Source organism: Eutrigla gurnardus (assembly GCF_963514095.1).
Source record: "Eutrigla gurnardus genome assembly, chromosome: 1".
In the NCBI taxonomy this organism is placed as follows: domain Eukaryota; kingdom Metazoa; phylum Chordata; class Actinopteri; order Perciformes; family Triglidae; genus Eutrigla; species Eutrigla gurnardus.
In genome coordinates, this window is record NC_139915.1 from 6,670,969 (window position 1) to 6,698,924 (window position 27,956).

Genomic DNA, 27,956 nt, shown 5'->3' on the forward strand with positions numbered 1-27,956 from the left:
CTTCAAAGGGGAGGGTTTGATCACTGCGCTCTCACGCAACTGGTCAATCTTTAACTCCAGCGGAGAACTAACAGGTACAAGCACGACATGGCATTCGGCTGTTGTATCAGGACTTAAAGCTGCCTGGGTGGCAGCTGTGGAAGTGATCGCAAATTCCCATTCTCACGCCCAAACCTCGTCTTTATTACAAACACGCGTCGCCTTTAGAAGTCAGAAAGCCAAACTCACTATCCCTTTATTTCTGGAGACGTTTGATCCCTTAGTTGCATTTAATATCATGATAAAGACAATTACTTCCTCTCAGTCTTCACTATCAATGTCACACCATCCTGATAACAATCACCCCCCCCCCCCAAAATCACAATGCGCCCATCGCCCCATCAACGGGCGATAACATAGCGTGAGACGCGTCAACCCATCACCTTGAATAGTTTGGGTGAGATACTGAGAGCCAAGGGGATTACTTTATCTCATCACAAGTTAGATGAAGAGGGTTTCTGCGTCAGCGGCCGGACTGGCACATCAAAACAACGAATTTTGTCAAAGGCAGCGCTTCTTTTTTTTTTAATTACAATTATAACGTTGCTTTATTATAAGCCAGATATTGTTTAAAAAGAAGAAGATTGTATTTGAAAATCCTTTACAAACAACCCGCAGAAGTATAGGTGAAATGTATGAAAATCAATGTTATCAGAGATTGGAAAAAGGTTTTATAGTGGTGGAAATTATACGAGTGTGATGGCTGTAACGTTTTATAGGGCTTATCAGGCATCGGGCTTTTAGAAAGTCCGCCAGCTTCAAACTAGATGTCAGCAACTGCGAAATCTAGGATTTCTTAATTTATATGAAGTTTCAAACTATCTCTCTCTCTCTCTCACACACACACACACACACGCACACACACACACACACACACACACACGCACACACCTTTCCTCTGCACTCAACTTCATTCATGACAAACAGAGAGAGGGAGAGGGAGAGATTACATCATGAACAGCAGCCAATGAAGCTGTGGAGCGCACTATAAAGCAAGAGCCCATTCTCTGTTTTAGGGGCATTAAGAGAGTAAACTCGGGCATTAACTCTACTAAGAGATTTTATATTTTATTTACTATCTCTCTGGAATCGCAGGACTGTTGCTCCGTCACTGCTCCACTAAGGTAAGCTTCATGCGTGCATATGACGACAGGCTGATTTCTAACTGAGCAGACAATGTCAGAGTGAGAAGCGCTAAAGTGCTGAGTGTTTATGCGAGCATAGCTGTTAATAAGAATAAAGGCTGGTCTCTGCAGTTGCAACGTGTATTATGCTCATTCTTCTGTGTTGTATTTATGGGGCTTTCTGTGAGTCACAGTGTGGTGGTAATAAACTCCACATAGCCCACCATGGTGCATGACATTGCCACTTGTAAAAAACGTGTTTTTGTGTATTTTTGTTTTGTTTTGCAGCATGTGAATTTATAGAGTCCAATGAATAACAAACACATGTCGTGTGACGGTCTGCAGTTACTTGAAACTTTATGGTGCATGTAGTCAACATGTTGCACAACACTTTCCCTCCTCCCTGCCTTCACTACTCTTAATGCCCCTCCTATTTAATTTCCAGGTTGTTCGGAAGCCAGGAGAAGAAAAAAAAAGAAAAGGAGTTGTCATCATGGTGCTAATGATACTACCATTCATTGGATCGGTGTCGGTATCTGAGAGTCTGATTGCCATGACAACGGTGTGTCTGGTCTACCTGATCCTCAAATGTTTCCACACTGACATACCCGAGGGGCTCCGCAGGCTGCCGGGGCCGAAGCCCCTGCCCATCATTGGGAACGTGCTGGAGGTGGGCAGCAAACCTCACCTGAGTCTGTCCGCCATGGCAAAGCGCTACGGCCCCGTCTTCCAGATCCAGATCGGCATGCGTCCTGTGGTTGTGCTGAGTGGCAGCGAAACCATTCGACAGGCTCTCATCAAGCAAGGGGAAGAGTTTGCGGGCAGACCCAACCTGTACAGCTTCAGCTTCATCAATGACGGTAAGAGTCTGGCCTTTAGCACCGACCAGGCCGGCGTGTGGCGTGCACGCAGGAAGCTGGCCTACAGCGCCCTGCGCTCCTTCTCCACCCTGGAGGGCACGACCCCAGAGTACTCCTGCATGCTGGAGGAACACATCTGCAAAGAGGGAGATTATCTGATCAAACAGCTCAACACCGTCATGAAGGAAGACGGCAGCTTCGACCCCTTCCGTCACATTGTCGTCTCCGTCGCCAACGTGCTCTGTGGAATGTGCTTCGGCCGACGCTACAACCACAACGACCAGGAGCTGTTGAGCTTCGTGAACCTCAGCGACGAGTTCAGCCAGGTGGTGGGGAGCGGTAACCCCGCAGACTTCATCCCTGCTCTTCAGTTCCTGCCCAGCTCCACAATGAAGAAATTCATGGGCATCAACGCCAACTTCAACGCATTTGTGCAGAAGATTGTCAGCGAGCACTACACCACCTACGACAAGGTACGTCGCACACTAAACAGTCTATTTAGTCCCTTCTTCCATAAGAGGAATGACTAACCCCTTTTAATCTTCTTTCAGGACAACATTCGTGACATCACCGACTCCCTCATTGATCACTGCGAGGACAGGAAGCTGGATGAGAACTCCAACGTGCAGATGTCTGATGAAAAGATTGTAGGAATTGTCAATGACCTGTTTGGAGCTGGTAGGTTGAATTTATCCACATGTTGAATGATCTGATCCAAGGTGAATAAATGAATAAAAGACGTCCTGACAGAGGTTATGCTTCTCTAGGTTTTGACACCATCTCCACCGCCCTGTCTTGGTCAGTGATGTACTTGGTGGCTTACCCAGAAATACAGGAACGGATTTATCAAGAACTGAGTAAGTACAGCTGTGTCACACAGTCTACTTCCCCCGGATGTTCCATTGACTTTCTTGCATTGATTAGTAGTTCAAATGGAGGTCAAAAGACTGCAACCTCAACCCTCAGCCTGAACTAATGATCTCTTTTCATTTCCAGAGGAACAAGTGGGTCTGGATCGCACCCCTCTTCTCTCTGATAAACACAAATTACCCTTTCTGGAGGCGTTCATCCTTGAGGTCTTGCGCCATTCTTCATTCCTGCCCTTCACTATCCCTCACTGGTGAGCTCCATCTCCTTTAGATGCTTGTGAAGATTCTCAGTCATCCAGATTCTGGTAATGTTTGAAAGTGTTGTCGTAGGCAACTGGATTTGCTTAGGTTAGAACCTACAACAAAGCTTTCAAAGATCGCCTTTAGATGCACTACAGTAGCACATTGCATGTTAATAACATGACTTTTCTCAGAAGCAACACAGCAACTAAAAAAATGGCAGAAGCTGATATAAACTTATCTCACAGACTCACATTTCTTTTTTCAGCGCCACAAAAGACACGTCTCTGAATGGCTTCTTCATTCCCAAAGACACCTGCATCTTCATCAATCAGTGGCAGGTCAACCACGACCCGTAAGTTGTCTTTGTTACATTTTCAAGTCTTAGTTCAAACAGCTGAAGATGACCGACACTCAGAGCAGTCCTGCACAGCCAGCAGAGAGAACTCTGTTAAAGCACAGGAAGATCTTGCTTGAGGATGAGCTGTAAAAGAAGAGCAGCTTATCTTATTTCTTCATTCTCTGCACTTTTTCAGTGAACTGTGGAAAGATCCGTCCACTTTCGACCCCGACCGCTTCCTGAGCAGTGACGGCACCGAGATCAACAAGCTGGAGGGGGAGAAGGTGATGGTCTTCGGTATGGGAAAGCGGCGCTGCATTGGCGAGGTCATTGCACGGAATGAAGTTTACCTCTTCTTGGCAATCATTGTCCAGAAGCTGCGCTTCCACACGATGCCCGGAGAACCGCTGGACATGACCCCAGAATATGGTCTCACAATGAAGAACAAACGCTGCCACCTGAGAGCCACGATGCGAGCTAGGCATGAGCAGTGAAGCTATTTATAACGCACAATGTGTGACTCGATAGATGGTGTTGAGTTGACTCTAATACTGTACGGTGTTAAGTAATTTTTATTTGCCTAGTGTGAAATACTTTTGCTGTGCATCTATACAAATATCAGGACACCAAAAGAGTTCCAGTGTTTTTTTGGAATATATAAGCAGGCAATACAATTTTGTAATTCTATCTCTAATGTATCAGTGGTTTTCAGTATGTAAGGGCATGTGAATGAAGCATCCTTTATTAATCAGCCACCTGAATAAAACTTGTTGTTATGATCACTTTGTAGCTCGTGTGTGTGTGTGTGTGTGCTTTATTTGATAGAAAATTAATTCCCCCTTCTAACACTAGTCAGAAAACTGAGCTCTCGCGTGAACACATTCAAACCTCAGGGCGAAAGAAAAAAAAAAGAAGAGAAATCACAACAAACCCACGTGGGGCGTAACGGAAGTGACGTAAAGCATAAAGCCGGAAAACTGCACAAACAACAGCTGGCGCTTTGGCTTTCCTTGACACCTCGCTACAGATTTATCGACGAGGTATATCTATCCGTTATCGACTGATTATACTCGGGTTGAGCAGTTTGTTTGCTTAAGTAAGCAGTCGTCACACGTTGACGACAGTCCGCTCCGATAAAAAGCGAACAGAGCCGAAGCTAATGCTAGCTGCTCGGCTAGCCAGCACAGCTTACTGGTTGTACGGTGTAGTTAATGTTGTTTCCACACATTTCTCTGAATACTATCCTCACATGGGTGCTGTTTTTTTAAATAGTTAGCTCTGCCTCAGCGCAGTTTACGGTTAAATGAACGGTTATTATCTTAAAATGTGCACGAAGCTCGCTAACGTTACAGAGTGGAGCATACATGTAGACCGTTTAATGTGCTGATCATCCTATAAATATACGCGGATGATTAGTTATTTATTAAAGTTGGGGTTATCTACATTTAGTCTTCTCCTCGCCGTTGGAAGTAACGTTAGCTCGCGGATTAGCCACATTGCAGGATGAGCAGCGTGGACCAGTTAATTACGATCAGCTGCTGTAACGTTAATGGATCGATTAGGCGACACCGGAAGACCATATCGATTTATATTTGTCTTCATTTAGGGTGTTCTGGGTATACACCATCTGACGATACGTTTAAGAACACTAATCTTGCAGATTATTCAATGGAGTTTGGTTTAATGCTTTGTACCAGGGAAGCCAGATGATTTCAGAAATACTGAGGTTCAATAAACCCACAAAACCACCCCCACTTTTTACAATACACCAAATAGAAGAGCTTTAAAAAAAACATTCACTTTACATCACTTGAATCCTTAACGTTTTAGTATACATCATTATGTCTGAGTGATTTAGGTTATAAAAAATGCATGTTTTAAAACTCCTCTCACCTTAATAATATGGCAACTACCGCCCTGCCTGAGATGTAGATACTGTCATTGTTACCACTGCTATAGATTGACTTCTCTTTCTTATGCTTTTGAACCATAGAATCACAGTGAACAGAATGGCAGCAGACTGGTTGGGTAGTGTGGTGTCTATAAACTGTGGCCTGACGTTGGGAGTTTATCAGGGAGAGGTGTCATCGGTTGACCACAAAAGCCAGACCATCTCACTGAGACAGCTCTATCACAATGGGGTCAGATGTCCTCTCCCCGAGGTCACTTTCAGGTAAGAAAGAAGAAGAATGGACACATCTTCACAGAAATGCGCTTTAAGCAATGTTGAAGGCTTTATTGTTCACACATATATGCACACACTTTTTCAGTAATAAGAATATAAAACTAGTCAAAGAAGGAGATCACATTGTGCCTATAGGATGATAGAAATACATACAAAGGTAAAACCGTATTGCACAGAAGGTTGGAAGGTATTGCATGTAAAAAAAGTACATTTTCATGTATCCTTCCCAAACAGTTTCCATAAAAAAAACCTCATGTTTCCATTCAGCTGTGAATTAGATTTATATATTTTTTTTATCACCAACAAGGGGGTTTTAATGTCAAAACCTTTTAAAAGGTCTAAATGACATTTGGTGGAAATCACTGATCAACAAGTGAAATGCATGTCAGATATAGGAAAACTATTCCTTATCATTACAAGACAGTGCTTTTATAAATACTATTTAACCACATTTAGAAGATTGTGCAGCTTGGTGGAGGTATAGCGTGCGTGTCTGATTGTCTTGCTGTTTGAGCTCTAGTAATTAGTGTTTCTGTTCTAGTGCCATGGATATCAAGGAGTTGAAGTTCTTAGATATCCAAGATACAGTGAACAAGCCCAGTTCTGGTCAGGGAACTGCCACAGAACCAAGCTTCATGCCTTCATCGCGCCATCAGAGTAACCGAGTCAGTCACCCTCAGGTGACGAGCAGCAGCTCTCATTCCAACGCCGCTCCGATCACCATCCTACGCAGAGGTAGGTAGCTGGGTTGCCCTCATGCTTAACTTTCTTTGATAGTGAAAAATACTGACATTACGGTTATTATTAATGAATACGAGAAGATCAACAGGCTATTTTTTTTTTACAAATGTTGCAAAATATTACGACTCACCTTTTCATAGTTTAGGAAGGCCCCTGTTTATTTAAAGATTCTGCTTATTCACCGTGAAGCAGCATTTCTTCATATTCAGTCAGATGTATTACAAGATGGGAATTTACCGCGGAAGTGGCGCTCCAGTTCTGAGGAACAGAACATAGATACTGTTCATTGACAGGAGGAAATGTGATACTTTGCAGTGTCACATATTACCCAACTCTGATGTGATGTCCAAAATTACTTTTCACACGCCAAGTCACAATGCTCTTTGTTGATTTTTACTCCAATGAAAAGACCACAACGAACAGTACAGCAGTCCGCCTCTCTATGCTATCTGGCTTTTTCTGTTGGTATGAAAGTGGCTCTTGGCCTCAAGACCATTAGTTTCTTTGGAAGAAATGCAAAGAAGATGGGCCCATACTAAATGGTAAACCATAAAAATATAAGATATAATTAGTAGACAGACTGGATGGTTGAATTCCCATTATTGCACATAAGAAATATTGATATTGCACACGAGTGAATTGTCAGTTTTTTGTCCGCGTCAATTGCAGCAGTGTTGACGTGAAGTGTGATGCAGTAGGAAGGAGGACCTGCTGTATCTCTGCTTCACACACTTCACATCAGACTGCCATTGAAGGAGCTGTTTATATACCCTGCAGGAAATAACACTGTAAGAATGTGCAGGGCAACATGTAAGATGCACTTCTTGTAGTCCATCTTCACAACATTGTAGTTTCACCATAGCAGTCCATAACCTCCAACGTTTTATTGTAATTACGTAGCCTAGCGTAAAAGCAGTCGGATTCTCTGAGCCGTGCTCGTCGTTTCACAACTCCTTATGAACACATCTTTCCTTGACCGCATGATGCTTTCCATTGAGGTTAAGGAAAAGTGGTTTTGAAAAGACATTCGGATGTACTTTTTTGACTTCTAGGAATGTTGTGGCCCACGCCGAAACATTCTTTCATTGAGAAGCTTATGTTATTGTTTATAGTAGAGCTCAGCTTAGACTGTGTCGTTGAAGGGTTGATTCAACTCGCCAGCAGTACTTTGTGGTAATGGTTGTGGTTTCTACTGATAATAAGGAGTTGTCTTGTCCCCCGCTTACAGTCATCAGTGATAAGGGTCGACTTGTGACCACTGTTCCTGTGGCTGATTTCTGGTCATATGGGAATGTGTTGTGAGTCATAGCTTTCTTGGTAACAGTGACTCACTAATTTCAAAGTTAATGTGCTGTAGCATGTGGTGCTTTTGGATACATTGTAACCTGCTCCTGCCCAGTTTGGCTTTTTTGGCTGTAAATAGCATTTTATAAAACATTCAGTTTAGTAGTTTTACGATTCTAACAGCATTTTTTTGCTTGTCGAGATCATTGAAAACCTTTTATATCCAAAATGTGAACGAATATCGGCTAAATATCTTACCAAATATGAGAGCTTGTTAGGGCTGTTCTGTTGTCACATGTCTGTCACCATTGATACAGAAATTCACATGTGCATTCTCCCGTCCCAAGCTGAACATATAGCTGTAAACACCAGAATGTCTTGCTCAACATTCCTGATTAGATAAAGCCATAAAACAGCATTTCCTCTTGTCAGCAGGAAGTCTGCTTGGACAGCTCTGTGTCCTCCGCCACAATCTCTTAAAAGTCAGTTCACTTTCACACTTGGGATCACCAAACAATGGAGGAGTCGGAGGTCAATAGCATTGGTTATAATAGACACTGTGTAATATTCTTTAGCCTGGTTGTAAAAATGACCTCTGCCCTTGGCGCGTTTCCTGTGCGTGGAGGACAAAGCTTGCACAAAAGGAAGCCAGTCCTTTCTTTTTCAGAGGAAAGAAAATCTGTTTAGAAAAGAAATGTGTTCATATTGCACTGACCACAAGGCTTAGTTACTCCCTGTGTGTCACTTGTTCCTATTCAGAAGCATGAGCATGGGACCAAACGCCGTCTTGCTATGACTCCCCCCTAAGATTCCCATAGCGTGCTAACGGCTTGTACCAAAGTTCCTCTTTACAATATGTGTGTGACTAAGATCAATAAACATTCCCCCTCCCTCTGTGTCTGCTCCTAAAGAGAATGTTATGCAAAGCCTGGCTTTCGTGCCTCGGTGCCCTCCTGTCCTCTCTCTCTCCCTCTCCCTCTCTCTCTCTGTCTCTCCCTCTCTCACTCCTGCTCAGCACAGGAAACCCCCCTCCCCAACAGGAAGCCATGTTGTCCCAGTGTGCTCGGAAGGCAAAAGCGATATCAATTGTGGAGGCAATGTTTACCTTTTGAGTTTTTTATTTTAATCTCCAGCTCTCAGGATGGTGGCCAGGGAGCTAATGCCCCAAATTGCATGGGGCCAAAGTGCTGAGTGGCTTGGGCAGGGCTGGTCCTTTCACACGCAATGCCATGCTCCCAAGAAGCCCCCCGGCCACAAAGAGGGGAAAGCAGGGTGGGCCGTTGCTTATACAAGATTGCGGATTCCAGAAATGGTTTCTGAATATCTGCTATGTATCTTTCTGGGAGAGTAGGATGGGAATTTAGAAACTTCTTTTGTGAATGATGCAGAGTCGAATTCCAATCAGACCCCAACAGATCTCATTAAAAGGGCATTTTGGAAGAGGACCTCCAGACCGTTACTGGAAAACCATTCCCATAACCACCATGCTACTTCTGTATATGGAGTGAATTTACTTACAGCTTAGTTTTTCCCCATATGAGTTGGCTTAAGTTTTGCTGTGCATTCATTTTTTATTAAATTCACGCTAAGAGCTTCCCAGTATGATTAAGGACTTCCACTGTTAACCACACAGCAACTCCTGTGTGTTCCAGTGTGTTACGTGCTCGCAGGCACATCAGCTGTAGTCACTGAGGCAGCGAACGTTACAGATTCAGTCCCAGCTGGTTCAGGCATTCAAACTGGCAACAAGCACACTTCTTCTGATAACTTTGACGGAAACATAACAGGATTATTCGGGACAAACAGTTTACATATTTCATGTCCCATCCCTGGAACTGCTGTGAAAAATGTAAACAGACCGTCATTGACATTGAATATCAAATGTTTAAGGAGATCACTCACTAATTTCACCAAAGCCCATATTTCAGTTTTGAAATATCCCTGGACCTGTACTAATTTGTGGTGGCAAGTTTGTCTAAACTGAAATCCAGTTCACCGTCTGTCTCCCTACTTGTTATTCATTAGCCTGTTTGACTTGGAGGTCTGCCCAGCTCATTCAGAATTTTGATTCATAGCATGACAAAACACTTCCTTGCAAATAAAGACATTGTTGGCATGTGCCAAAAAAGGCTGGTAGCTTGTTATCACTGTTCACACAGGTGAACGCTAACCCACCACTCTTCTCGATTATGCTTTCTTCTCATACTTGGAGTTAATTAGTAAATCACTAATGAATACTAGTACACAAAATCTGTCCTGTCTGTACTGGTGGTTGTAAGGCTGCATCCTGTTATTGATTCAGGTCTCAAATTGGCTTATAGTTGATTAATGGCTTCCTATCAGTACCGGTGTACTATGACTGAGCCTCCCAGTGTCTTGCGTGAGAGAGTCCAAAGTACCTTAGCTGTCACAGTGACAGTAGCGTGAGACTGTGCCTCTCTGTCTCCCGGTTAGCGTGAGAGCTCTGCATGGTTGGGGTTGAAGGCCAGGTTTTTCCAGTTTTTTTTTGTTGTTTTTTTTTGTTCTCTGTTCATTTAGTTTCTTTTGTTTGTGCATACATGTATGTAAACTTTATTGAAAGCCGCTCAGTCGGCCATTTTGCCTGTCTGCAGTTTGTTCTCTTTTTGTTAAATGTTTGTTTGGAGTTAATGTCAATTCCATGTACATGTATTTTACTTCCATTTCTTCATGTTTAGTCTAACAGTCTGATTTCATTCAGAATGTATTACCTCCAGAAAAAAAAAACACCTTGTTAAAACCATTCCATCAGCTGAGGTGTTAGGCCTACTATATTTAAACTGTCTCCATTCTTCTGTATGGAGCTGAAAAGCAGCCAACTATTCTCCCACGCACCGCGTGCCTGCTGGGGTTTGTTGCCTTTCTTGCTGTGTGGGTCATGACTCTCCTCAGACACGCATCTTAACGGGGTTTCCCACTATGACCTTGCCTTCCCCTGCCCTGCCTATTCACGCTCAGTTATGACACCTTCGTGCTCCACGCGAGAGGGAGAGGTGACAGAAAGATGGATGACCGAGATATTTCCGCACGCAACTATTGTTATTGCCGCGGAGCGCAAATACTGGCTTGCAGAGGGCTGTGGGGACGGTGGGAGGGAGGGGGGACCATTAGCTCAGTTACTAATCTGGTATTCACGCCTGGTCAGGAAGGGAAGGTGATCCAGTAAAACCCCCCACCCTCCCCAACACACACGCACACACACACACGCACACACGCAAGCTCCTTCCCCCTCCATTGTGCAAACACACACACACACACAAACACAATATGTGAAAGAGTCGATCGCAGGAGACTCTTCACCATGTTGCTGTTGAGTTCATGGTTGCGTGTGAACGACATATCAGCAGCGGCTGATCAGACGATTTTGGTGTTTACGTGGTGACCCAACCTGACCCTGTTATCTATGAGCTGTTGTAAGAGGCATCTGACTCTGTCCTCTCAAGTAGTGCTGTCACTCACCTGTTGCAGCCATCGGACTTTTGATAAACTCCCACCTTCTTATCAATTACAAGTAAGGGTGAATAGCCATTTTCACAGAAATGCATTTCTTGCTTTGTGTTTCTGAGCCTTAAAGCCAAAATCAAATACAAAATGCCTTATACCTCTTTTTACATCACGTCCCCCCAGTCATATTATATGCAATTTACATGCAAACCTTTATTTAATAAACATTTATATCAATATATTTATTAATAAAAACATGTCTAGGTGCTTTATAAACACTATCAAATCGGTTAAAGAGAAACAAACTGGAAGTCAAACTTCAGCAACTGTGACTCTTAACGAGCCGTCAGGATTTCTGTATGGCTCGTTAAGAGCACTGTCCCACAGTTTTTAATGTTCTGAATGTTTCCACATTGCGCTGAAGGAAAAGTGACGGACAGACGAGGGCAGAGCAGCACAAACAGCCACAAAGTACTTTGTATTTATTTATTAATCTGGAAAAGTGCATGCCATTTTTCTACAGGTGATAAAAGTAACGCAGTCTATAGCGCCACTGCTGATATTACAAACTGTTCCTCACATTATGAGCGTGAGCATCCTCCAGGTTTGATACTAAAAGTAGGAAATGACACGAATCGTCTTTGAAGGCTTGGTGACTGAACTTGGCTGTGGTCCATTCCCGTGGTGGAGATCAGGTACAGTCGGTACGTGTACTTTACTTGAGTATTGTCGTATATGCCAATTTACACTACAGTGCATTTCTAACTGCTATAGTTACTTTCAGATTAATACAGATTAATCTTATAAAACATGATTTATATTATGGCGATATAACACTGTTAGGGGCCATTCTGTACTTTCACTTTTGAAACAAGTACTAAACTAAAAGTACATTTTGTCACCATGACTTCCTCATTTTTATTCCTCATTTTTACGCCTAAAATCACGGGTTCATGATTCCCCTTAAAACAGACCTGAGTATTACACAGCATCTGTGGAGTAAAACTGACAAGGGACCAATTTTGATCAAGAGAAAGTGTGTATCACTCAATAGAAGTTCAAATGCCAGTATTGTTTCCCTGTCTAATTGAGTACTTTGAGCATATTGAATGCAGCAGCGAAAATAATAACTTATACTTCTGTTGTGGTGCTCAAGCTGACGTAGCTGATCACTAAACAATCATACCCGTTTTGGCACCACGTTAGTTCTCGTCCACAGTGCAGTGAATGGGTTACGCTGTAAGTTTGTATTAGGTCATAGGCAACATTCATGTGAGGTGTCACGACCTGCAGTCCAAAATAATCCTATTAAGGTTTGCCCGATTGGGCACACGCATGGCCAGAAGCCCGTTCACTGATGTCCTACTGGTCAAACCATTGTTCTCTTTCAGAGTAGAGAAACGGTGATATCACATTTATGTTGCAGGAGAGGATTTGCTTTTGAATTTAGAATTAATGTAGAGTAAAGATTAAAGGGGCGTTCCACCAGTTATCCACATGAAGTTGAGATTACTCTTCATGAGGAGCTTTGGTGGGAGCTTTAGAAAGTTTGAAGGAGATAACCCTGGTGGTGAGGCAGGGAGGGTGTCATGAAAGATGCTACTGAGAGGAATTATGGGAAATGTAGGGCCTTGACGCATACAAGGGGCTAAAAGTCAGGATATCTCTTATAATTTAATATATCAGTTTGTTGTCTCTGCGTTCTGCACCTGTTCCCGGACATTCCACCAGGAAACTGGTGCTCAAAACCGGTGTTGACTTATTTTGATACATGTCCTTGCTGATGTTACATTGCTCACCTAGTTTACATCGTTAGTCTAAACCCAACCATGATGTTTTTCTGAAACCCAACCAAGTGGTTTTGTTGCCTTAGGAAGTGTGTTGTTTGAATTCACGCTTAGCTTTGTCGGACCCCTCTTCATCACTTTCTAACACACTGGATAGCCCAGCTGTTGTTGCAGGAAACACCTGGTGATTTCAAACAGCAACACTTTAGGCACCAAAACCACTTAGCTAGGTTTTGGAAAAACATCATGGTTGGGCCAAAAATAAGTACCTAAATTAATTAAACATTGCAACATAAGTACGGGAAACATGTGACAAACATCACGTAACTTTGAATCACTCAACAGCGATCTCCTCGGGTGTCTGGTGCGTTGGTTTTGACTCCCTGGGAATGAGAACGGGCTGGACTGCCAGTAACCACAAAGTTCACGTGTTGTGTGTCAGGAGTCCCTGAGTTTTGTCCACATGTAGAGGGTGTGTAAATCATAGACTGTACATAAGTGGGCCTAGTCTGCGCTACATCACCCATTGGTTTGTGTACGGCTCAAATTTGGCATATTGGCCGTCGCCATCTTACAATTTTTGCAACCAGTGAAGGAAGTGACCATATTTGGACTTTGGAGGAGCGACAGGTGGATCTGACAAACACAAGTAGCGTTAACCTTACTGGATCTGGATCCATCTGGACTCTGGTGTGAAGCTGTTAACAGAGTTAGCTCAATAATTCAACGTCAACTTTACAGGTAAGTGTTGAAGTCATCTTGGTAACGTATTGCGTTGGCATCACCATGGCAATGGTAGCGAGGCCGATGTAGCATCCTGTACATCACAAGGAAGCCCTGTCCTAAAGCATACCCTTTATGGTCTATTTAACTCTAAATGCAAACATAATTTACTAAATGAACATCATTATTGGAACTAGAGCTTACAATCTATCATGGTTACTGGTGCGCCTCCTGATGGCCCGTAGAGAGAATACAAGTTTAAGTCAATTCAGCATTGGCTTCACTTTTCAGAATCGGATGTTGCTGCCTGGTGTTAATGTGTCCTTTCCTGTTTCTACATGTGTAAATCAAAAGAAATTGTTTGAAGGCCCCTTTGACGGAGCTGATCTGAGTGACCAATGGAAAGTATCATTAAGTAATATTACTCAGAAGTCTTCTCACTTCTTTCCAGACTCCTGTGTCTTGTTGGAGGACGTTTGCTAGGCAGCTGTTTGTCGGAGCTTGAGGACAGGACTGATATTTAAGGAAGTATTGTGTGAAGTATTATTCAAGAAACCTTCCACCAACACCAGCACCACACAGTCTCTTTTTTTTTTTTTTGTTGTTAGGGGGGAGGTGAAGACATGGTCAGACATTTTTAAATGTTCAAACACTAAAGAAACAAGCTGTGTAAAATGCAAGAAAACACTATGATCAAAGTTTTCGTCATTTGTATTTTTATCTACATATTTTGAAGAGGGCTTGTAGTCTCGTGACAACCCGCAGAGGTTCGTTCGTTCAGTCAGCTCATGCTAAATCATCAAACACAAAGAGAAAACAACCTCCTGACAGCGGCGGTAGGCAAAGACACTCACACAGTGAAACGGAGGTACACACCTGCTCTGAAGGTGTGTGCGTGACAGCCTTTGCGTGAGTAGAAACTAACAACCTTCACATGTCATTACACCTGCTTTTATGTCCAAGAATTTAAGAGCTATAGCTGAGGGCAAAAAAAAAAAATGTTCCTGTTTTTTTTTGTTTTTTTTCACCCCCAGTTCTGTGAAATGGACACAGAGTGAGCTCAACGCTACACACTTCCAGGCCGGCGTCCGGCTCTGCATTCCAGCTCGTCCTGCACATCCTGACACGACCCACCGCTGCTTCGGCTGTGGTCAAGTCTACTCACGGCTTTACACAGTAGCACTACACTCCGCTTCCTGTAGTAGCCTGTAATCTAGGAGAGTTCCTCGCCACAGAATATCCCCACAGACACACACACATCCTTCCACTTCATCCCTCTCACTTCAGCTTTGATTTCTCTGATCTCTGACTCCCGTCCAGAAAATGAAGCTTGGCTCATTGACAGGACTAATTGACTAAGTGCTTTAAAATGGGAATGAAGTGCAGTTCTTCCACCCGGTTGTGTGACATTTGCAGTGGCTCCGGCTCCACCTGTTGTGATCCAACACACAGCACTCCTGCAGCCTGAGCGCCCACCGAGAATGCAGCCGGCTCTCACCTCGGGCGCTCTATGGTCACGGGCCATCTATAATCAGGTTCACTTTGGGTCCAGAGGAATCACAGTCACTTTAAATTCAACTGAGGTGTCCCTCGCACTCTAGGCTACTAAAACTGGCATGTGTTGACAAGTAATTCACCCTTTGTGTATTTTAAACACAAACACAGATTTCTCTTTACCCAGTAGCCCCAAGAGCAACAGGATGTCACCAAAGGCTCTCTCCACAGGGCCAGCATTGTGTCCATCAGAGGCACTCAGACAGCATTTCTCAGTAGCAGTGTGGCACATTGTTGCAGCTAATATGCTTTAGGGGTAGATGAGAGTTCACTGAGCTATAAATACTATGTATTGTAGAGGTCTATAGCTGTCTGATTTACATATTGAATAAATGAAATTGAAATTTTTACATTTTGTTTCCCCCTTATTATTATTATTATTATCATCATTATTATTATTATTATTTGTATTATTATTATTATTATTATTATGGGGGGGGGGCAGCTCTCAAATGAAAGTGTTTTTTTTAATTTTCTCACTGCCTAAAAATGAAATTATTCATAATGTTGCCGAAGGTTTCCCTGCAGCCTCTTCACGCCGGGACCCGCTGCGTGAGAGAACGGGTGTACTAGTTCACGCTGTTTCATAAATTCCAGTTTTCATAACTTGTTTTGCCGTTTGTGGGTCCTCGCTCGTGTGACTGGCTCAGTCCGGCCCCACCGCGTTGCATGACTGCAATGAATGAAGCCTGAGTGGCAGATTGCATGACTCCAAAGCCCCAAGATCCTCGCATTTACAGAAGCTATAGCGCGCAAATATGTGCACCTTCGTGCCCAAGCAGGGGGGGAGAGAGAAAAAAAGAGAGAGTCTCGCGTCCTGCGCTCTTTGTTCTGCAAGTTTAAGACCCTTGTGTCTTTTCCAGAGGCTGCTGTCAGAGAGTCAGCACACAGTCCCGGAGGATCCGCGGATTACGCAGAAATAAATATACAGACAGGCAAAATTTTTACCTGCCGGATTTCCTCTTAATCCAGATTCGTCCCTGGATTGGCTCTACTTTTTGGGTCGCAGTGTTTTACCTGAAACGGAGGCTGCATTTAAACACATACGAGTCATTTAGATTCAAATACAACGGGTTTGTATGCGCCGAATACAAACCCAAAACTAACCATATATTGCAAAAAATAATAACCATCTTCAAAACAAACAAACAAAAAAAGTAATAAAAATAATGCCTCCTCCAAATGTTACCATCCGCATCCTGATGAATAATATATATATTTATATAAAGGAATTGGTTGAAAATAAATAAAGCTCTTATTTTTCAGATCACTTTTCATGGGTGTATTTTTAGGCTGAGGCAGTTTTTTTTTCTTTCTTTAATATTCAATTTCTCTCAGATTTTAGGAGATAACAGGATTATTATTCCTATTTGGAATTTGATTTATTCTAATAAATAATTCAAGGAAGAAAAGACTAATTAAACTACCTAAATTATAATTGGCCTTTACATGATGTGGTAAAAGAAAAGGGCTGTCCATTTCACTACATCACACACCAACAAAAAATGAGCCTTCACATTTAAAACAAATTATAGATTAGATTCCCCCTTAAATATATTGTGTGAGTGATCTTTTCTTTTTTTAATTCTTTTTAGTTATTTTTACCACAACAGTGACATGATTAGATAATGGTATCCAGTACTGTTTAAACTTAATCCCTTCATCCATCTATTGTCATATTGTCTGATTCAAATCTCGCAATCAGTGAGGAACAATTTCTGAATCTCATGATTTTTAAATTCAACTGCAGTCAAACAAACAGCTACTGACAGTTTAGATCCAGAGCCTCCAAGCAAGTCAGCAAATCATATTTCAAATGAAGAACGTCATCATTCCACTAAAAAGCCAATTAATAAAAAAAATACAACAAATTGTCAAACCAAAGTGATTTAATATCTTATTGGTGATAAAGTATGATTTAATATATTAAAAAATAATAAATCTTTGCTTGTAAATGCTGAAAATCCTGCAAATAATGAGTGTGTGTGATGCAGAACAGATTAGAGAAGCTTGAAACAGGCAATCTAATAATCCTCCTCCCATACTTTGCCCGTGTTAATTGTTTTGATAGCTGTGGTGGCAGAAACTGGGAGACTGTAACAGGTCACAGCTCTGACACCTGTTGCACGACATGAATCCGGGCTGAGTGGCCACACCGCGGGACAGATGTGCCATGCAGCAGCTGGAAGGATGATGCTTCTCTTTCCTCACAGCTCTTCTATGGAATGAAGTATATTCAGAGCTACTTAGAAAATGCTTTCTGCGTAGGAGAGGTTGAACAGGAGACAGAGGCCTGGTGTTGAACTCATCTACCCTCGCACACCAACAGCGTTGCCCCCCTCCCCTCGCATCCTCTTCAAAGGGGAGGGGAGGGTTTGATCACTGCGCTCTCACGCAACTGGTCAATCTTTAACTCCAGCGGAGAACTAACAGGTACAAGCACGACATGGCATTCGGCTGTTGTATCAGGACTTAAAGCTGCCTGGGTGGCAGCTGTGGAAGTGATCGCAAATTCCCATTCTCACGCCCAAACCTCGTCTTTATTACAAACACGCGTCGCCTTTAGAAGTCAGAAAGCCAAACTCACTATCCCTTTATTTCTGGAGACGTTTGATCCCTTAGTTGCATTTAATATCATGATAAAGACAATTACTTCCTCTCAGTCTTCACTATCAATGTCACACCATCCTGATAACAATCACCCCCCCAAAATCACAATGCGCCCATCGCCCCATCAACGGGCGATAACATAGCGTGAGACGCGTCAACCCATCACCTTGAATAGTTTGGGTGAGATACTGAGAGCCAAGGGGATTACTTTATCTCATCACAAGTTAGATGAAGAGGGTTTCTGCGTCAGCGGCCGGACTGGCACATCAAAACAACGAATTTTGTCAAAGGCAGCGCTTCTTTTTTTTTTAATTACAATTATAACGTTGCTTTATTATAAGCCAGATATTGTTTAAAAAGAAGAAGATTGTATTTGAAAATCCTTTACAAACAACCCGCAGAAGTATAGGTGAAATGTATGAAAATCAATGTTATCAGAGATTGGAAAAAGGTTTTATAGTGGTGGAAATTATACGAGTGTGATGGCTGTAACGTTTTATAGGGCTTATCAGGCATCGGGCTTTTAGAAAGTCCGCCAGCTTCAAACTAGATGTCAGCAACTGCGAAATCTAGGATTTCTTAATTTATATGAAGTTTCAAACTATCTCTCTCTCTCTCTCTCTCACACACACACACACACGCACACACACACACACACACACACACGCACACACCTTTCCTCTGCACTCAACTTCATTCATGACAAACAGAGAGAGGGAGAGGGAGAGATTACGTCATGAACAGCAGCCAATGAAGCTGTGGAGCGCACTATAAAGCAAGAGCCCATTCTCTGTTTTAGGGGCATTAAGAGAGTAAACTCGGGCATTAACTCTACTAAGAGATTTTATATTTTATTTACTATCTCTCTGGAATCGCAGGACTGTTGCTCCGTCACTGCTCCACTAAGGTAAGCTTAATGCGTGCATATGACGACAGGCTGATTTCTAACTGAGCAGACAATGTCAGAGTGAGAAGCGCTAAAGTGCTGGGTGTTTATGCGAGCATAGCTGTTAATAAGAATAAAGGCTGGTCTCTGCAGTTGCAACGTGTATTATGCTCATTCTTCTGTGTTGTATTTATGGGGCTTTCTGTGAGTCACAGTGTGGTGGTAATAAACTCCACATAGCCCACCATGGTGCATGACATTGCCACTTGTAAAAAACGTGTTTTTGTGTATTTTTGTTTTGTTTTGCAGCATGTGAATTTATAGAGTCCAATGAATAACAAACACATGTCGTGTGACGGTCTGCAGTTACTTGAAACTTTATGGTGCATGTAGTCAACATGTTGCACAACACTTTCCCTCCTCCCTGCCTTCACTACTCTTAATGCCCCTCCTATTTAATTTCCAGGTTGTTCGGAAGCCAGGAGAAGAAAAAAAAAGAAAAGGAGTTGTCATCATGGTGCTAATGATACTACCATTCATTGGATCGGTGTCGGTATCTGAGAGTCTGATTGCCATGACAACGGTGTGTCTGGTCTACCTGATCCTCAAATGTTTCCACACTGACATACCCGAGGGGCTCCGCAGGCTGCCGGGGCCGAAGCCCCTGCCCATCATTGGGAACGTGCTGGAGGTGGGCAGCAAACCTCACCTGAGTCTGTCCGCCATGGCAAAGCGCTACGGCCCCGTCTTCCAGATCCAGATCGGCATGCGTCCTGTGGTTGTGCTGAGTGGCAGCGAAACCATTCGACAGGCTCTCATCAAGCAAGGGGAAGAGTTTGCGGGCAGACCCAACCTGTACAGCTTCAGCTTCATCAATGACGGTAAGAGTCTGGCCTTTAGCACCGACCAGGCCGGCGTGTGGCGTGCACGCAGGAAGCTGGCCTACAGCGCCCTGCGCTCCTTCTCCACCCTGGAGGGCACGACCCCAGAGTACTCCTGCATGCTGGAGGAACACATCTGCAAAGAGGGAGATTATCTGATCAAACAGCTCAACACCGTCATGAAGGAAGACGGCAGCTTCGACCCCTTCCGTCACATTGTCGTCTCCGTCGCCAACGTGCTCTGTGGAATGTGCTTCGGCCGACGCTACAACCACAACGACCAGGAGCTGTTGAGCTTCGTGAACCTCAGCGACGAGTTCAGCCAGGTGGTGGGGAGCGGTAACCCCGCAGACTTCATCCCTGCTCTTCAGTTCCTGCCCAGCTCCACAATGAAGAAATTCATGGGCATCAACGCCAACTTCAACGCATTTGTGCAGAAGATTGTCAGCGAGCACTACACCACCTACGACAAGGTACGTCGCACACTAAACAGTCTATTTAGTCCCTTCTTCCATAAGAGGAATGACTAACCCCTTTTAATCTTCTTTCAGGACAACATTCGTGACATCACCGACTCCCTCATTGATCACTGCGAGGACAGGAAGCTGGATGAGAACTCCAACGTGCAGATGTCTGATGAAAAGATTGTAGGAATTGTCAATGACCTGTTTGGAGCTGGTAGGTTGAATTTATCCACATGTTGAATGATCTGATCCAAGGTGAATAAATGAATAAAAGACGTCCTGACAGAGGTTATGCTTCTCTAGGTTTTGACACCATCTCCACCGCCCTGTCTTGGTCAGTGATGTACTTGGTGGCTTACCCAGAAATACAGGAACGGATTTATCAAGAACTGAGTAAGTACAGCTGTGTCACACAGTCTACTTCCCCCGGATGTTCCATTGACTTTCTTGCATTGATTAGTAGTTCAAATGGAGGTCAAAAGACTGCAACCTCAACCCTCAGCCTGAACTAATGATCTCTTTTCATTTCCAGAGGAACAAGTGGGTCTGGATCGCACCCCTCTTCTCTCTGATAAACACAAATTACCCTTTCTGGAGGCGTTCATCCTTGAGGTCTTGCGCCATTCTTCATTCCTGCCCTTCACTATCCCTCACTGGTGAGCTCCATCTCCTTTAGATGCTTGTGAAGATTCTCAGTCATCCAGATTCTGGTAATGTTTGAAAGTGTTGTCGTAGGCAACTGGATTTGCTTAGGTTAGAACCTACAACAAAGCTTTCAAAGATCGCCTTTAGATGCACTACAGTAGCACATTGCATGTTAATAACATGACTTTTCTCAGAAGCAACACAGCAACTAAAAAAATGGCAGAAGCTGATATAAACTTATCTCACAGACTCACATTTCTTTTTTCAGCGCCACAAAAGACACGTCTCTGAATGGCTTCTTCATTCCCAAAGACACCTGCATCTTCATCAATCAGTGGCAGGTCAACCACGACCCGTAAGTTGTCTTTGTTACATTTTCAAGTCTTAGTTCAAACAGTTGAAGATGGATGACACTCAGAGCTGTCCTGCACAGCCAGCAGAGAGAACTCTGTTAAAGCACTGGAAGATCTTGCTTGAGGATGAGCTGTAAAAGAAGAGCAGCTTATCTTATTTCTTCATTCTCTGCACTTTTTCAGTGAACTGTGGAAAGATCCGTCCACTTTCGACCCCGACCGCTTCCTGAGCAGTGACGGCACCGAGATCAACAAGCTGGAGGGGGAGAAGGTGATGGTCTTCGGTATGGGAAAGCGGCGCTGCATTGGCGAGGTCATTGCACGGAATGAAGTTTACCTCTTCTTGGCAATCATTGTCCAGAAGCTGCGCTTCCACACGATGCCCGGAGAACCGCTGGACATGACCCCAGAATATGGTCTCACAATGAAGAACAAACGCTGCCACCTGAGAGCCACGATGCGAGCTAGGCATGAGCAGTGAAGCTATTTATAACGCACAATGTGTGACTCGATAGATGGTGTTGAGTTGACTCTAATACTGTACGGTGTTAAGTAATTTTTATTTGCCTAGTGTGAAATACTTTTGCTGTGCATCTATACAAATATCAGGACACCAAAAGAGTTCCAGTGTTTTTTTGGAATATATAAGCAGGCAATACAATTTTGTAATTCTATCTCTAATGTATCAGTGGTTTTCAGTATGTAAGGGCATGTGAATGAAGCATCCTTTATTAATCAGCCACCTGAATAAAACTTGTTGTTATGATCACTTTGTAGCTCGTGTGTGTGTGTGTGTGTGCTTTATTTGATAGAAAATTAATTCCCCCTTCTAACACTAGTCAGAAAACTGAGCTCTCGCGTGAACACATTCAAACCTCAGGGCGAAAGAAAAAAAAAAGAAGAGAAATCACAACAAACCCACGTGGGGCGTAACGGAAGTGACGTAAAGCATAAAGCCGGAAAACTGCACAAACAACAGCTGGCGCTTTGGCTTTCCTTGACACCTCGCTACAGATTTATCGACGAGGTATATCTATCCGTTATCGACTGATTATACTCGGGTTGAGCAGTTTGTTTGCTTAAGTAAGCAGTCGTCACACGTTGACGACAGTCCGCTCCGATAAAAAGCGAACAGAGCCGAAGCTAATGCTAGCTGCTCGGCTAGCCAGCACAGCTTACTGGTTGTACGGTGTAGTTAATGTTGTTTCCACACATTTCTCTGAATACTATCCTCACATGGGTGCTGTTTTTTTAAATAGTTAGCTCTGCCTCAGCGCAGTTTACGGTTAAATGAACGGTTATTATCTTAAAATGTGCACGAAGCTCGCTAACGTTACAGAGTGGAGCATACATGTAGACCGTTTAATGTGCTGATCATCCTATAAATATACGCGGATGATTAGTTATTTATTAAAGTTGGGGTTATCTACATTTAGTCTTCTCCTCGCCGTTGGAAGTAACGTTAGCTCGCGGATTAGCCACATTGCAGGATGAGCAGCGTGGACCAGTTAATTACGATCAGCTGCTGTAACGTTAATGGATCGATTAGGCGACACCGGAAGACCATATCGATTTATATTTGTCTTCATTTAGGGTGTTCTGGGTATACACCATCTGACGATACGTTTAAGAACACTAATCTTGCAGATTATTCAATGGAGTTTGGTTTAATGCTTTGTACCAGGGAAGCCAGATGATTTCAGAAATACTGAGGTTCAATAAACCCACAAAACCACCCCCACTTTTTACAATACACCAAATAGAAGAGCTTTAAAAAAAACATTCACTTTACATCACTTGAATCCTTAACGTTTTAGTATACATCATTATGTCTGAGTGATTTAGGTTATAAAAAATGCATGTTTTAAAACTCCTCTCACCTTAATAATATGGCAACTACCGCCCTGCCTGAGATGTAGATACTGTCATTGTTACCACTGCTATAGATTGACTTCTCTTTCTTATGCTTTTGAACCATAGAATCACAGTGAACAGAATGGCAGCAGACTGGTTGGGTAGTGTGGTGTCTATAAACTGTGGCCTGACGTTGGGAGTTTATCAGGGAGAGGTGTCATCGGTTGACCACAAAAGCCAGACCATCTCACTGAGACAGCTCTATCACAATGGGGTCAGATGTCCTCTCCCCGAGGTCACTTTCAGGTAAGAAAGAAGAAGAATGGACACATCTTCACAGAAATGCGCTTTAAGCAATGTTGAAGGCTTTATTGTTCACACATATATGCACACACTTTTTCAGTAATAAGAATATAAAACTAGTCAAAGAAGGAGATCACATTGTGCCTATAGGATGATAGAAATACATACAAAGGTAAAACCGTATTGCACAGAAGGTTGGAAGGTATTGCATGTAAAAAAAATACATTTTCATGTATCCTTCCCAAACAGTTTCCATAAAAAAAACCTCATGTTTCCATTCAGCTGTGAATTAGATTTATATATTTTTTTTTATCACCAACAAGGGGGTTTTAATGTCAAAACCTTTTAAAAGGTCTAAATGACATTTGGTGGAAATCACTGATCAACAAGTGAAATGCATGTCAGATATAGGAAAACTATTCCTTATCATTACAAGACAGTGCTTTTATAAATACTATTTAACCACATTTAGAAGATTGTGCAGCTTGGTGGAGGTATAGCGTGCGTGTCTGATTGTCTTGCTGTTTGAGCTCTAGTAATTAGTGTTTGTGTTCTAGTGCCATGGATATCAAGGAGTTGAAGTTCTTAGATATCCAAGATACAGTGAACAAGCCCAGTTCTGGTCAGGGAACTGCCACAGAACCAAGCTTCATGCCTTCATCGCGCCATCAGAGTAACCGAGTCAGTCACCCTCAGGTGACGAGCAGCAGCTCTCATTCCAACGCCGCTCCGATCACCATCCTACGCAGAGGTAGGTAGCTGGGTTGCCCTCATGCTTAACTTTCTTTGATAGTGAAAAATACTGACATTACGGTTATTATTAATGAATACGAGAAGATCAACAGGCTATTTTTTTTTTACAAATGTTGCAAAATATTACGACTCACCTTTTCATAGTTTAGGAAGGCCCCGGTTTATTTAAAGATTATGCTTATTCACCGTGAAGCAGCATTTCTTCATATTCAGTCAGATGTATTACAAGATGGGAATTTACCGCGGAAGTGGCGCTCCAGTTCTGAGGAACAGAACATAGATACTGTTCATTGACAGGAGGAAATGTGATACTTTGCAGTGTCACATATTACCCAACTCTGATGTGATGTCCAAAATTACTTTTCACACGCCAAGTCACAATGCTCTTTGTTGATTTTTACTCCAATGAAAAGACCACAACGAACAGTACAGCAGTCCGCCTCTCTATGCTATCTGGCTTTTTCTGTTGGTATGAAAGTGGCTCTTGGCCTCAATACCATTAGTTTCTTTGTAAGAAATGCAAAGAAGATGGGCCCATACTAAATGGTAAACCATAAAAATAGAAGATATATTTCGTAGATAGACTGGATGGTTGAATTCCCATTATTGCACATAAGAAATCTTGTTATTGCACACGAGTGAATTGTCCGTTTTTGTCTGTGCCGTCACTTGGCAGCAGTGTTGACGTGAAGTGTGATGCAGTAGGAAGGAGGACCTGCTGTATCTCTGCTTCACACACTTCACATCAGACTGTCATTGAAGGAGCTGTTCATACAACCTGCAGGAAATAACACTGTAAGAATGTGCAGGGCAACATGTAAGATGCACTTCTTGTAGTCCATCTTCAGAACATTGTAGTTTCACCATAGCAGTCCATAACATCCAACGTTTTATTATAATGACGTAGCTTAGTGTAAAAGCAGTCGGATTCTCTGAGCCGTGCTCGTCGTTTCACAACTCCTTATGAACACATCTTTCCTTGACCTCATGATGCTTTCCATTGAGGTTAAGGAAAAGTGGTTTTGAAAAGACAGTCGGATGTACTTTTTTGACTTCTAGGAATGTTGTGGCCCACGCCGAAACATTCTTTAATTGAGAAGCTTATATTATTGTTTATAGTAGAGCTCAGCTTAGACTGTGTCGTTGAAGGGTTGATTCAACTCGCCAGCAGTACTTTGTGGTAATGGTTGTGGTTTCTACTGATAATAAGGAGTTGTCTTGTCCCCCCGCTTACAGTCATCAGTGATAAGGGTCGGCTTGTGACCACTGTTCCTGTGGCTGATTTCTGGTCATATGGGAATGTGTTGTGAGTCATAGCTTTCTTGGTAACAGTGACTCACTAATTTCAAAGTTAATGTGCTGTAGCATGTGGTGCTTTTGGATACATTGTAACCTGCTCCTGCCCAGTTTGGCTTTTTTGGCTGTAAATAGCATTTTATAAAACATTCAGTTTAGCTGTAGTTTTACGATTCTGACAGCATTTTTTTGCTTGTTGAGGTCATTGAAAACCCTTTATATCCAAAATGTGAATGGATATCAGCTAAATAACTTCCCAAATATGAGAGCTTGTTAGGGCTGTTCTGTTGTCACATGTCTCAGTCACCATTGATACAGAAATTCACATGTGCATTCTCCCGTCCCAAGCTGAACATATAGCTGTAAACACCAGAATGTCTTGCTCAACATTCCTGATTAGATAAAGCCATAAAACAGCATTTCCTCTTGTCAGCAGGAAGTCTGCTTGGACAGCTCTGTGTCCTCCGCCACAATCTCTTAAAAGTCAGTTCACTTTCACACTTGGGATCACCAAACAATGGAGGAGTCGGAGGTCAATAGCATTGGTTATAATAGACACTGTGTAATATTCTTTAGCCTGGTTGTAAAAATGACCTCTGCCCTTGGCGCGTTTCCTGTGCGTGGTGGACAAAGCTTGCACAAAAGGAAGCCAGTCCTTTCTTTTTCAGAGGAAAGAAAATCTGTTTAGAAAAGAAATGTGTTCGTATTGCACTGACCACAAGGCTTAGTTACTCCCCGTGTGTCACTTGTTCCTATTCAGAAGCATGAGCATGGGACCAAACGCCGTCTTGCTATGACTCCCCCCTAAGATTCCCATAGCGTGCTAACGGCTTGTACCAAAGTTCCTCTTTACAATAGAGTGCCGAAGCGGAAGCAGGAAGTAACGGCGCCATGGGTCCTTTCGGAGCGAAAAAAATGAATGGTGTTCAATGGACGGAAAATAATTATTATCTGATCCCCCGGTCGTTATGCCTTGGATTACACAAATGTTGTTTATAGGCTTAAATTATAATTTTCCATGTCAAGAGTTTGACCGTTTATTGTGCAATTCTTCAGTTAAAATTCATTGAGAAAACACAATGATAAAGACTACATGTTGTGTCGCGTATGTGACGTCACGTCATCGCCCTTTTCCCTCCCTTTTTTCTCCATCCACAGATAAGATGCCGGTGTGTTTTGTTCCTGAATGTCCACATTCCAGCAGAAACGGCTGTAAATTCTATCGTTTCCCGTCTGATAAAAGGGCTAGGAATCGCTGGCTTCAACTGATCAGGTAAGATAAATGTTGATACAAATTTAGCAACAGATAACATAGCTTCTAATCGGCTAGCAGCTAACTATGGGCGTAAGCTCTCATTAACTTTACGTTTCAGTACATCCACATCCACACAATTGGAAGAAAAAGTATGAACCTTTTGGAATGGACTCTTTGCATAACTCCACTAGTTCCTAATGCTGCTCCTTCATTTCCTGTCTTACATTATTGGACAACTTGATGAATCCAGGTGTGTCTGACCATTGTGACTCCTCAGACACACCTGGATTAATCAGGTTGTCCAATAATGTAAGACAGGAAATGAAGGAGCAGCATTAAGTTCAGGAAGCAGTGGAGCTGTGCAAAGAGCCCATTGTGTGATTTTTTGATGATGGTGCAGATGTTTTCTGCATGTTTGACATATTGACAAAATGGTCTTGCTTAAATTGTTTCATTGAAAACCTTAAAGCTAGTGCTCCTGTTGACAATCAGATATCCACAGGTCACATGACAAATCAGTGCAGAAAACCACACATTTCCAAAGAGTGGGCATTATTTGATAGTCATACGCTTCAACTGACTGTGTGAGAATAATCTTGCTTCAGAGCAGTGATGAAGGTAGTGAGAAAGGTTTGTGGGCAACATGTATTACATGTATTTTCAGCCTTTTAAATGCATTCTTGTAATCTCATATCATTTTTAAAATAAAATAAACAAAACTAAGATCAGACAGATCAGGGAGAGTCGGCAGGGACCAGCAGCCAGCCTTGCATGAAATTCTTCTGGATTGTTTGTTACTTTGAGGGGTAAGTTAGGCCAATAACACAAATGATTACTGTAACCATGTGTGTAACAGTCTTGAAAGAATTAATCAAAAAAGGGGATTTACTCCGTCCTTTAAATAAATCATGTTCTGCTTTGTTTCCTTTCTCTCTTTTTGCAGGAACAGCTAAAGCCCCCAACCAGAGCTGACAGACACAGGAATTTTCAGGTCAAGTGTTTCGTTAATTCCACTGCATCACAGTTATCAGTGTCATCATCCACAGCAGTAGTTAAAACTTAATGATGACCAACTGGGGACTAAAAATCACAAATACGACAATGAGTCTTGCAGTCACACAAATTGTGTACAATGCACCGCCCCATGTGAATAACATTTCACCTTAAATGATAGATGTGGAGTGGTTCCTTGTGCACATGTCATGACTTTTCATTACACCATTATGAATGCATTTAATTATTTAACCATCAGGGAGAACAATTACACCCTCACAAATCTAACTGCATAGCCTTTAAGTCATTGGTCATTTTTATCCAAATTTATGTTGTCTTTATTCTTCTTTCCTCAGCACCATCGTACTCTGTTCCTGTGTCCTGCTTGCAAGTCAACGCCTTGGATTTTGTGTACCATTTGAAATAAATTCAGTTTATTGTTATGATGAGTTTAT

General features: G+C 42.6%; 3 protein-coding genes across 5 annotated transcripts; all 3 read left to right on the forward strand.

The window, feature by feature from the left end:
- Window positions 1-1,054: 1,054 nt before the first annotated feature.
- On the forward strand, window positions 1,055-4,251 carry LOC311011112 (cytochrome P450 1A1-like). Its single transcript, XM_084005851.1, has 7 exons — window positions 1,055-1,163; window positions 1,609-2,496; window positions 2,575-2,701; window positions 2,791-2,880; window positions 3,020-3,143; window positions 3,401-3,487; window positions 3,669-4,251. Exons 2-7 carry the CDS (start codon window positions 1,657-1,659, stop codon window positions 3,964-3,966), a joined length of 1,566 nt encoding a protein of 521 aa, XP_083861977.1. The 5' UTR covers window positions 1,055-1,163; window positions 1,609-1,656; the 3' UTR covers window positions 3,967-4,251.
- A 176-nt stretch (window positions 4,252-4,427) lies between these two features.
- Window positions 4,428-27,943, forward strand: LOC311011237 (uncharacterized protein). 3 transcript variants are annotated; one of them, XM_084006059.1, is made up of 7 exons: window positions 4,428-4,512; window positions 5,466-5,645; window positions 6,199-6,392; window positions 23,028-23,207; window positions 23,762-23,955; window positions 26,412-26,526; window positions 27,452-27,943. In XM_084006059.1, exons 4-7 carry the CDS (start codon window positions 23,044-23,046, stop codon window positions 27,459-27,461), a joined length of 483 nt encoding a protein of 160 aa, XP_083862185.1. In that variant the 5' UTR covers window positions 4,428-4,512; window positions 5,466-5,645; window positions 6,199-6,392; window positions 23,028-23,043; the 3' UTR covers window positions 27,462-27,943. The 3 variants fall into 3 exon arrangements, 2 of the variants coding, with proteins under 2 accessions (XP_083862185.1, XP_083862186.1); XR_014596879.1 differs by lacking the exons at window positions 23,028-23,207; window positions 23,762-23,955; window positions 26,412-26,526; window positions 27,452-27,943 and adding exons at window positions 14,106-14,563; window positions 14,689-15,495; XM_084006060.1 differs by lacking the exons at window positions 4,428-4,512; window positions 5,466-5,645; window positions 6,199-6,392 and adding an exon at window positions 21,990-22,074.
- On the forward strand, window positions 18,600-21,813 carry LOC311011406 (cytochrome P450 1A1-like). Its single transcript, XM_084006328.1, has 7 exons — window positions 18,600-18,725; window positions 19,171-20,058; window positions 20,137-20,263; window positions 20,353-20,442; window positions 20,582-20,705; window positions 20,963-21,049; window positions 21,231-21,813. The coding sequence occupies exons 2-7, from the start codon at window positions 19,219-19,221 to the stop codon at window positions 21,526-21,528; spliced, it is 1,566 nt and encodes a 521-aa protein (XP_083862454.1). The 5' UTR covers window positions 18,600-18,725; window positions 19,171-19,218; the 3' UTR covers window positions 21,529-21,813.
- Window positions 27,944-27,956: the final 13 nt, after the last annotated feature.

Bases quoted from the DNA above. Each gene is read 5' to 3' on its own strand.
- LOC311011237 (XM_084006059.1), top strand. From the start codon at position 23,044: ATGGCAGCAGACTGGTTGGGTAGTGTGGTGTCTATAAACTGTGGCCTG. The intron at 23,208-23,761 runs GTAAGAAAGAAG...TTTGTGTTCTAG, and splicing joins CTCCCCGAGGTCACTTTCAG to TGCCATGGATATCAAGGAGT. The intron at 23,956-26,411 runs GTAGGTAGCTGG...CTCCATCCACAG, and splicing joins GATCACCATCCTACGCAGAG to ATAAGATGCCGGTGTGTTTT.
- LOC311011406 (XM_084006328.1), top strand. From the start codon at position 19,219: ATGGTGCTAATGATACTACCATTCATTGGATCGGTGTCGGTATCTGAG. The intron at 20,264-20,352 runs GTAGGTTGAATT...ATGCTTCTCTAG, and splicing joins CAATGACCTGTTTGGAGCTG to GTTTTGACACCATCTCCACC. The intron at 20,443-20,581 runs GTAAGTACAGCT...TTTCATTTCCAG, and splicing joins ACGGATTTATCAAGAACTGA to AGGAACAAGTGGGTCTGGAT.
- LOC311011112 (XM_084005851.1), top strand. From the start codon at position 1,657: ATGGTGCTAATGATACTACCATTCATTGGATCGGTGTCGGTATCTGAG. The intron at 2,497-2,574 runs GTACGTCGCACA...ATCTTCTTTCAG, and splicing joins ACTACACCACCTACGACAAG to GACAACATTCGTGACATCAC. The intron at 2,702-2,790 runs GTAGGTTGAATT...ATGCTTCTCTAG, and splicing joins CAATGACCTGTTTGGAGCTG to GTTTTGACACCATCTCCACC.